Genomic DNA, 10,754 nt, shown 5'->3' with positions numbered 1-10,754 from the left:
TTTTTGAAGGTTTAGTTATTTACCTAGAGGAATAAGGATCAATTCCCACTTAATACATTTTTTTTTCTTTTTTAGTGGTGTGCGCATGTTCTAGAAATCTTAGATTCGCCTCTAATTGCAGGGTCACGGTTTGAGACCGATGAGACTAATGGAACAGCTCATTTCCTTGAGCATATGATTTTTAAGGGTACTGAAAAGAGGACTTCTTGGGAGATGGAAGAGGAAATTGAGAATATGGGTGGACATTTGAATGCCTACACTTCCAGGGAGCAAACAGCGTACTATGCTAAGGTGTTGGATAAGGATGTCCCTGTAGCTTTGGATATTTTGGCTGATATACTTCAGAATTCCAAGTTTGAAGAGAAAAAAATTGAACGTGAACGTGATGTCATCCTTAGGGAGATGGAAGAGGTGCTCTTTTTCTCTCTTCTTTGATCTCTGAATATAAAGTTTGATTTTTTTTTTCTTTCTTTTCTCTTGTTGATGAGGTGCGAGCACCCTATATTATATGGTACTACCTCCGTCCCAGTTTAACTGTCTTAGTTTGATTGGGCACGGAGTTTAGGGGTTTAAGAGATGAACGGAGACTTTTGAATCTTGTGATCATAAAGTAATGTACTAAAATGTATGTACTCTGATCTCTGAATATAATGATTTTTTTTTTTTTTTAATTCACCTTTGTTGATGAACTGCAAGCACCCATTCACTCTGTCCCAATCTTAGTTTGATGGGGCATGAAGTTTAAGAGATGAAGGGAGACTTTTGAATTTTGTGGTCATAAATTAAAGATGTGTAATCTACTAAAATGTATGTTTGAATTGTCAACATACTAAATAAAAAGAGGCACGCTTTTTGGGACAAACCAAAAAGGAAAGTAAGACGCTTAAATTGGGACGGAGGGAGTAAGACACTTAACCAGGTTGGTCACTAAAAACTTTAAGATTGAGGGAGTACTAGTCTCTGCATGCACTTGGAGCTTAACCAGGTAGCTGGTCACTAAAAACTAAGGTACAACAACTAATAGGACTATTCATGGTAAATTGACTAGTTCTACACCGACCATCAATCTAGCAACCCTCATTGAGCTTACGTAGGATATGAATTCACACAAGTTTGTTCTAAAATTCAAAATCACTTACTTCCTCGTCGAGCTCCCTGGATGCTAACAGGTTTTAACTTTACTATTACATTGTTTTCTCTTTTACTTTCATTTAAAATTTACCCCTAGTTTCTTCAGATTTTTGGAAGTATATAGTCCATTAGTATTTGTATACCGTTATAGACAAGTAGGCCCAATATGGTTTACTGATTAGTATTCTAAGGGTTTCTTTAGGATTATTGTGCTCTAGGGACTTACCCTTGTTAATACAATGCAGTATCAACCACCAGGTATCTCTTTCTTTTGAGATGTTAAGAGTTATAATAAATTAATTGAAGCCGTGCAATAAGCTCGTGCTTGACCTTACAAAAGAAACGGCATTCCTCTTTATGGAAACAGAAGAGAGGGAACTCTACAGAACCCAAACATTATTCCTGTAATGAGCTGATGAAATTTATCATGCTGTCTGTAATCTGTAGAATATACAACCTGAAAATCAGCAACCAGTTTTTGTCGAATAAATAATTGAGCACTCATATGTCCAATTATTTAGTCTCAATATTTTGCCATTTTCTTAGTTCAACTATCTGTTTTGTTGCAACTATGTCCTGTAGGAACTTAGCTTTCTTGATGCAAAATAGTCTGTACATGCTAGAGCTTAAGTGTATTATGTATTCTGAAGTCATATTTTATCATTGTCTGTTTGCAGGTTGAAGGTCAAACAGAGGAAGTCATCTTTGACCATTTGCATTCAACTGCATTCCAGTACTCACCTTTGGGTAGGACTATTCTTGGACCTGCCCAGAATATAAAGACAATCACCAGAAGTCATCTGAAGGACTACATATCAACACATTATACTGCTCCCAGAATGGTATTTGGGAAATGATTTCCTCTTCTTTTTCTAAGTCTGCCTTGTTTGTCAGCTAAAAGTTGATTCTTTTAACATTATCATCTGCTGTCTAAACTCTCAACCTTCTTCGTGGACATTAAAATAGGTAATTGTTGCTTCCGGGCCTGTTAAACATGAAGAATTCGTTGATCAAGTTAAGAAACAATTTACTAAGCTTTCAGCCGACCCGACTACGGCCTCAGAATTGGTTACCAGAGAACCAGCAATTTTTACAGGTTCAGAGGTATGCCTATCTTCTTATCAGGGTGTTTTGACGGTGCTTCGTTAGCTAGATTATGGTCCTCCTGCTGATCGTTTAACTAAAATCAGGTTAGGGTAATTGATGATGACATTCCTTTGGCGCAATTTGCTGTTGCTTTTCAAGGGGCACCATGGACTGATCCAGATACCATTCCGCTGATGGTAATGCAATCAATGCTGGGCACTTGGAATAAAAATGCTGGAGGAGGGAAGCACATGGGGTGAGTTGTGTGTGACCACTTTTTTGCAATCTGTGTCATTGCAAGCATGTGGATGGATCTCTGACTCATGTTTTTTGATGCGACTTCTAATTGTTTGCAGTTCCAGTCTGGCACAAAGTGTTGGCATTAATGAATTAGCTGAGAGCATGATGGCTTTTAACACCAACTATAAAGATACTGGTCTTTTTGGTGTGTATGCTGTTGCAAAGGTGAAAATCTTTATCACCATGTCTTCATTCTGTTGAAAAGAATGTGATGACATGTGATGACATGTTATCTTATTTTCCTTGCATTTTCTTTTGTTAAATAAAATTTGTGTGTGTGTTTTTTTTTGTGTGTGTGTGTGTGTGAGAGAGAGAGAGAGAGAGAGAGAGAGAGGTGGAGCTGTTGGTGCTGAAGAGCTGCAATAAATGCAAGCGCTTGCTTGGCTGCTCGTAGTATTAGAGTTGGATGTAAAGATGTTAATGCGGTGTGTCTTGTATCGTGGGTTTAGATATTCAAATTTACCTTCTATTATATCCTCCAGATGTGTTCTAATTTCATTATGATTGAAATGAAGTTTTGATTCTTGAGTATGCTTAAAAAGTCTTCTAAGAATTATATTGGTTGTATAACGAACGCAGACAGTGAAGTAGTTCTATGTCATCTACTGTTCATGTTTTGGGTTGATGCAGTTTATATATTCTGACATTGAATATTAGGCAAGGTGGTACTGATCTGCTTGGATTTTTTGAGATACTGTGGAAAGTATAAACTGAGAAATTTATTTATACGATCTTAAAAGAAGCAGATTTTCCCCTAAAGCTAAAGAAACATGGTTAGGTGTTGCTATTGTGATCCTTTTAACTGGCCTATGGTTGTGAATAATTCTAGTTTTGTATTAGGCAAGGTGGTACTGATCTGCTTGGATTTTTGAGATATTGTGGTTAGTATAAACTGAACAATTTATTTATTTGCTCTTAAAAGAAGATTTTTTTCTCTAAAGACAAACAAGATAAGTGTTGTCATTGTGATCCTTGACTGGCATATGGCTATAAATTCTTCTAGTTTGATCTCAAATGGAATCTTTTTTGCAGCCTGATTGTTTGAGTGATTTATCCTACTGCATTATGCGTGAGGTAAGCAAATTGTGCTACCGAGTTTCGGATGCTGATGTGACTCGTGCTTGCAATCAGGTTAGTGTTACTTAATGTTTAACCGCCAGGTCTAGTTGTCTTTTTCCCCTGTTGCTTTTCTTTGTTTCTCCTGTCCGGAAGCAGCCTCTCTATCTTCCGAGATGGAGGTAAGGTCTGCGTACATTTTACCATCCCCAGACCCCACACTGTGGGATTTCACTGGGTATGTTGTTGTTGTTGCTTTTTTTTGTTTCTCACTCACAATACTGGTTTGCAGTTGAAGTCTTCTCTCATGCTTCACATTGATGGAACTAGTCCTGTTGCCGAAGACATTGGGCGTCAGGTACTATTCTAGATTCTGTGGGTGTATACGCGTGTTGTCTCATGATTGTAATCAGCCTTTTTTCTTTCTGTTATTCCGTTTATTTTCCGGGTAGAAATATTGGGATGGGGTTGAGTCGTGGATAAGTCGTCACAGATGGAATTTGCTCCCTTCTCCCACAGTATTAAATTCCCGAAGAATATGCTGGACACCTCCATATATGTGCATAAAAGAAACACTGAACTGCTTCATGTACTTTAATCATTCTATGACCGTAAAGATTCTGAAGTATAAGCCATAATAGTGGTGATGAGAACTTTATTACTCTTAGAGCAGTTTTAGTTGAACTGTGCCAAAGCATGCTAATTCACTGCACTAGCCTAGATAATGACAACAGGTGTCCATTATTGCAAGTAGATTCTGAATTTCAAGATTCCCCAATGCTAGTAATATCCTCTTCACCACTATTACAGCTTCTACTGCCAATATGTCGCTGTAACTATATTTGCTGTAGCCATATCAGTAGCAGTACACCACCATGTTTTGATCATAAAGTTCATTCTTGCAAGAGGTAGTGTGACTGGGTGGTGGAGTACAACAGGAAGAAACAGCGTAATTATGCTTGCTTAACGTACGAATAGATAAGAACAAAATGAAGGCTGAAAGGTGTTACTGCCAACCGGTTGTTGGTAGCAATAGCTCTTGATAGACCTTATAAGAACAGAAAAAAAGAGTAGCTCTTAAACCATAGTCCCTTTGCTCAAGTTGAGTTAGGTAAATTTGTAATATGATAAGCCAAATGATCAAGTATCTGCCTTTTCTCTGGTTTTATGTTTGCTGACAAGTTTGGGCGTGTCATCAAATATCTGTGTTTTGTATGAAGTGAACCATACTGCATCATCTGCTCGTAGGCAGAGAACATAGGTTGATGACTCTCCCCGCCTTGCTTTTTCCAATGGGGAAAAAAAGAATTGATGCATTTTGTGTAAAGCTTGATTTCATTGGGAGTGGGGTCTGGTGATTTTGTAAAACTAGGATCTTTTTGCTTTATATGTGCTGCTTTTACAGTCCTAGAGAGTAATGCATTTCCCGTTCTTTTCTCCTTCTTGCAGCTACTCACATATGGCAGAAGGATTCCAGTCACAGAGCTTTTTGCAAGGATTGATGCCGTGGATGCTAGCACCATCAAACGAGTTGCAAACAGATTTATATTTGACCAGGTAAGGATTCAAAAAACATTTGAGACTTGGGGGCCTATTGCTATGAAACAACTTTTTATTTTATGAGAAAAGGTTAAAAGGTTCCTTTTCTGCCACTGGGTCAACAGCACGCACTGCTATGAAACAATGTTACTCAAATTTCCTTGATCTCCTTTTCTGAATGTTAACCAATTTGTATATCTTTTCTCCCTTTTGGCAGGATGTTGCTATATCCGCAGTGGGGCCTATCCAGGATCTACCTGATTATAACTGGTTCAGGCGTAGAACCTACATGCTCCGTTATTAGGCGATTCTTTGTTTCGGAGTTACCCACCTCGCGCGACCATTTCCTTGTCGAATATATAGGTCTTGCGTTTCTAATTATTCTTCTTGCATACCTTCTGGTTTTGTAACGGTTTTGTAGTTTTTTTCCTATAAAAATAAGCGGCCTATATTCAATAATTTGGTTGTCGACATTTGTTTTGATATTCTTTAAAAAATTGTAGATTGCAAATTTGCATTTAGGTTTGTTATGATTACGTTTGTTCATAGTGGACCGTTCTTTAAATGAAATCGATTGTGCAATTGATCTTCATGCAGAAGCTTTCTAGAATCTCTTGGCAATCGAGACTACTCCACAGATATAGCAATTTCCAATCCAAACTTAATATGAAGCAATTGTTTGTCAAAAATATACTTGAGAAGGTTGTTTTCATTTTCGACCCATGCCATTGCTGGTATTTGTAATTACGTTTGGTTGTTTGTTTAACTTATGTAACCTTTAAAATCAATTAAATTGAGGTATTCCTTTTTTAAAAAAAGAAATGAATTGAAATTCACAAAGCATGACAAATCAGAGCATTTTTATTATCCAAAACTAAACAAGCAACTTTATAATGCGAACACCACGTTGCCCTAAGTAGGATATCCCATTCTTCTAGGGGACAAGGTGGAGCATTCATTTTAGATGAACTCGGTGATCATGGCAAAGGGCGAGTGAAAAAAATGCAGTTGCACGCATGAAAACAAACCTGCCAGTTGACTTAGTATAGATGATCTCAGTTACTAGTGGGCATTTTAAAATCAAATGTAAAATTTCAGCATAACTAATGCAAGAAGGCGTCAGGCAAGAGTGGGATGATTCAACAAATTCTTACTTATAAGTGAACAAAGCCTCATCTATTAATCCTCTATCCTCCATGCATACACATTTCATTTTCGTGATGCTACTACTTACCACTTACGAAGGTAACAAAATATCTCCTATAAATTAGCTGGGGAAGTTAATACGAGGCATATTACTGACAATGGGAACTCATGAAGTAGAATGCTCACAACAAGAAGAAGAAGGTGAACAAATTTTCCGGAGTAGATATCCTCCGGTCCAAGTACCAGACAACGTGACTCTCCCCGATTTTGTGCTTCACAATGTAGAGTTATACGCTGACAAACTGGCATTTGTGGATGCTACCACTAGCAAAGGCTGCACTTACGGCGAAGTTGCAAGAGACATAAGGAGGTTTGCCAAGGCCTTGAGTTCCCTTGGCTTAAGAAAAGGAAGGGTTGTGTTGGTAGTACTCCCAAATGTACCAGAATATGCTATTGTTGCTCTTGGAATCATGGCTGCTGGTGGTGTCTTCTCTGGTGCAAATCCAGCAGCTCATTCATCGGAAATTATGAAACAAGTTGAATCTGCTGATGGCAAGCTTATTGTCTCGGATCTACCAACCTATCACAAGGTAAGTATACTTTCAATTCAGTTCAGTGGCATATGCAGAATTTTGCCTAAGCAGTCTCAGCCTATAATCATAATTAACTCAAGTTGTCTATGATTTGCATATGGAGTTATAGAGGTTATAGACTTCACTTCTTCCGAATGGATGTTTATTTTGTATTATTTTCAAGCAGTGTTAGTCTATTAGACACACTCGCCACTGACTCATTACCACCAAATTTGTTGTACTTGTTACTCTTTTCGGTCCAATTAAAACTTGCATTTTACTATGATGGGAAAAAATGGTTATCTTCCACCTAAAGTAATGGAAATTGCAGGTAAAAGATTGTGGGCTGCCAGTAATCATACTAGGCGAAGAACGTGTAGAAGGAACAATTCATTGGGATGAATTGCTCGAAGCTGCAGATCGTGCCAGTTCCAGAACTGATCACCTAACAGACCAAGAAGATGAAATTGTGCAGCAAACTGATTTATGTGCACTGCCCTTTTCATCAGGCACGACAGGACTATCCAAGGGCGTGATGTTAACTCATAGGAATCTAGTAGCAAACCTCTGCTCTACTCTCTTCAGTATTAGTCCAGAAATGATTGGCCAAGTTACAACACTAGGTCTAATACCATTCTTTCACATTTATGGTATAACCGGAATCTGTTGTGCAACTATTAGGAACAAAGGCAAAGTGGTTGTCATGCGTAGGTACGAACTGAGGGCATTTCTAAATGCACTCATCACACATGAAGTCACATTTGCACCTATCGTGCCACCTATCATCTTAGCACTTGTTAAGAATCCGATCGTTGATGAATTTGATCTAAAAAAACTTAAGCTTAGATCCATTATGACAGCAGCTGCACCACTTGCCCCTGAGATTCTTAATGAATTTGAGAAGAAATTTCCTGATGTTCAAGTCCAAGAGGTAAACATCCACTAGAAACTTATATTACTCCTCCTAACGTCATCGTATGATTCAGCCCAAAATCTTACTTTTGACAAGTTTCATTCTGTTATATTTAACTGCTAGGCATACGGGATGACTGAACACAGCTGCATTACTCTTTCCCATAGCGACCAACATATTGCTAAAAGAAATTCTGTTGGTTTTATTCTGCCTAATTTGGAGGTAAAGTTCGTTGATCCTGATACCGGTAGATCTTTCCCCAAAAACACACCAGGCGAGATATGTGTCAAAAGCCAATGTGTTATGAAAGGTAATTGACCATACGCTTTTTTCTTTAAACAACCTTTGTTCTAGTAGGCACTGACAGATATATGGAACTTAACACTTTGATGTGAAAAAATTTCAGGTTACTACAAAAATGAATCTGAGACTTGCCTTACCATTGACAAGTATGGGTGGCTTCACACTGGTGACATTGGCTACATTGACGATGATGGAGACATCTTCCTAGTGGATCGTATCAAAGAGCTTATCAAGTACAAGGGATTCCAAGTAAAGATGGCTCTAAATTTACTAAGTTGAACCTGTTTTTTTGGACCTATATAAAAAACTTGACCAAATATACTAAAGCTGAATCTAGAATTCTGTTTTTACCTTAGGTTGCTCCAGCGGAGTTAGAGGGGATCCTTCTCACACATCCTTCAGTGGAAGATGCTGCAGTAGTTGGGTAAGTAAAATCAATTAGCTGAGTTAAAGTTTAAAATGGCAAAATTTTCACGAGTAACGGATGGATATTCTTTATAACTATAGGCTGCCAGATGAAGAAGCAGGAGAGATACCAGCGGCATGGGTAGTCTTGAACTCAAAAGCAAAAGAAAGCAATGAGGATATTATCAACTACATTGCATCGACTGTTGCACACTACAAACGAGTGAGAATGGTGCAGTTTGTGGATAGTATTCCGAAATCTCCTTCAGGAAAAATAATGAGAAGACTTATCAAGGAAAAGATGCTAGAAAGACTTAAAGAGGCACAGAGTAATGTTCCAAATACATAATGCCTGCTCTTTTACGTCTTTAAATCTGAAACTTTACTGGAAATGGACAACTTACTCCAGAAGAATAATAAAACACAATGATGTTATTTCATATTCAAATATGAGATTTAATCATAGATTGTAAAAGACATTGGACGAAATGAGGATGCTTCCTTTTTATGTTTGTAATGCAGGTTGAGCAAACTGTATTTTTTTCCAAGGCAATCTTGAAATCCCAAATTTATGTATAACGTATCGTTAGGAATAGTGATGTTTTGTATCCATAAGCACACCTCACTATGAAACAGTGAACAAAAGAAGTTGATTAGCTGATTTACATATATAGTTATTCTACAATCATCCACTTGTCTGGTAGAAATGTAATCAATATCAACAACCATACTTCAATCCCAAACTGATTTATTCAATGAACAGTTAGTCGAACAAACAAATAATTGCAAGTATGCATAAAAACAAAGAAAAAAGGGAGAATTGTAACATGTTTGATCACCATGTATACTTGTTTCTGTGATTGCTGAATAACAACAAAGAAGGGGAAAAAATAATAATAAGCAACTTTATTATATAAGCTGCATCCATGATCTAATGGAAGTCGGATAATACTGAAGCAGAAGTTTTCATATTTCACCAATGCAATGCAACGATATTTTAAGACAATAATGTGGTACCTAAGGAGGATCAATTTGTTATCTACCTGGATTTCATAAAAGTAAGGATCTTTTTAGACATGATACTCCCACGTCAAAGTTAATATAGATCGTAAACACAAGCCAATCAACAAAACAAAGGAGCAAGAGATTATGACTGAAAAACAAAAGAAGCGCATAAAACTCTTGTAATAATCGATTAGCCTTTTTTGTCCCTAAGTTATTGCTAAATTTTAATTTATGTTCTTGTGATGTCTGATCAAACACATTTGATTTTAATTACTTGCTATGTGCAATTTTAATCATTTTGCCTGTGAAATTTGAATTACCCTTAGTTATATTAAGCTTTTATGATTACTCTATATTTGAGGGTAGTATACTAATAAAAAGCGTCGAAACATAACATATCACCTGCATAAAAGGATCAAAAGCGCAAGTTTAATTAATTAGAAGTTAATGTGTTGAGTCATATATTGGATCAAAGCTAATCAGCTTCTTTTCAAAATTAATTACTACAGTATATGTAATTATACATAGGGGTGTTCACGAAAAATCTAAAGAATGGAACCAAACCAAAAATCCAAAAAAAAAAAAAAAAAACTAACATTATTTTGGTTTGATTTTGATCTTAAGCAAAATATAACCGAAAAACTGAACCGACTATATATATACCTAATTAAAAAAAATCAATTGCACATATATATATTTTTATTTTTATATAGATTTTTTAAAATCTTACGGTACATATTGATCTTTTGCACTCTTAGTTCGTAATTTAGATGTTTGCCTTCATAGTAATCAAACTCTTTACCTTTACTTTTCTACTTTGATTTGCGGTTTTTATTGTGATAAGTCAAATAATCTATTCATGTTAAAAATAACTTGTCTTTGAGTCCTTTAATTAGTCATTTTTGTTTAAATTTAAAGCTTTAAGACATATTGGTAAATCACAACTCCTTAATTTTTGCCAAAAAAATAAAAATCAGAAGAAGTTTTATTAAGTTCTTTGAAAATGGCTAAATTCTTGGACAATGTGTATGATTATCTGGAGAAAGCTACATATATAACTTGTTTATATATACAATTCCTTTTTTTTTTTTTTAAAGTAATTAACTTGTTAGCGTGATGCTAGACTTGAAATATAATCAGGGGCAGCTCAATAGAATTGGTGGAGTTTAATAAGAGGTCTCATATATATTTAATAAAATTAGCTTATGTGTGTGTCACGCGTGCACCGTACGTCCATCTCGTGCGCCGCACGTATATCTCGTGTCAAATTATAGCCAATTTCACTCAAATTATCAGAT

At 36.4% G+C, this 10,754-nt stretch overlaps 2 protein-coding genes across 2 annotated transcripts in view; both read left to right on the top strand.

The window, feature by feature from the left end:
* Nucleotides 1-5,704, top strand: part of LOC132047890 (probable mitochondrial-processing peptidase subunit beta, mitochondrial) — a 10,184-nt gene extending 4,480 nt beyond the window's left edge. The window contains exons 4-12 of the mRNA XM_059438866.1: nucleotides 76-411; nucleotides 1,809-1,973; nucleotides 2,098-2,235; nucleotides 2,322-2,473; nucleotides 2,574-2,682; nucleotides 3,550-3,648; nucleotides 3,866-3,931; nucleotides 5,023-5,130; nucleotides 5,330-5,704. Coding sequence (XP_059294849.1) covers nucleotides 76-411; nucleotides 1,809-1,973; nucleotides 2,098-2,235; nucleotides 2,322-2,473; nucleotides 2,574-2,682; nucleotides 3,550-3,648; nucleotides 3,866-3,931; nucleotides 5,023-5,130; nucleotides 5,330-5,416 — 1,260 coding nt within the window. The 3' untranslated portion in view covers nucleotides 5,417-5,704. The remainder of the gene's footprint in view (nucleotides 1-75; nucleotides 412-1,808; nucleotides 1,974-2,097; nucleotides 2,236-2,321; nucleotides 2,474-2,573; nucleotides 2,683-3,549; nucleotides 3,649-3,865; nucleotides 3,932-5,022; nucleotides 5,131-5,329) is intronic.
* A 148-nt stretch (nucleotides 5,705-5,852) lies between these two features.
* On the top strand, nucleotides 5,853-9,027 carry LOC132047025 (4-coumarate--CoA ligase-like 1). Its single transcript, XM_059437902.1, has 6 exons — nucleotides 5,853-6,848; nucleotides 7,162-7,761; nucleotides 7,867-8,053; nucleotides 8,150-8,295; nucleotides 8,403-8,470; nucleotides 8,554-9,027. The coding sequence occupies exons 1-6, from the start codon at nucleotides 6,417-6,419 to the stop codon at nucleotides 8,798-8,800; spliced, it is 1,680 nt and encodes a 559-aa protein (XP_059293885.1). The 5' UTR covers nucleotides 5,853-6,416; the 3' UTR covers nucleotides 8,801-9,027.
* Nucleotides 9,028-10,754: the final 1,727 nt, after the last annotated feature.

This window comes from Lycium ferocissimum, chromosome 2 (genome assembly GCF_029784015.1).
Source record: "Lycium ferocissimum isolate CSIRO_LF1 chromosome 2, AGI_CSIRO_Lferr_CH_V1, whole genome shotgun sequence".
NCBI lineage: Eukaryota > Viridiplantae > Streptophyta > Magnoliopsida > Solanales > Solanaceae > Lycium > Lycium ferocissimum.
Note: the sequence above shows the minus strand (reverse complement) of the source record. Positions and strands in the feature narration are given on the sequence as shown.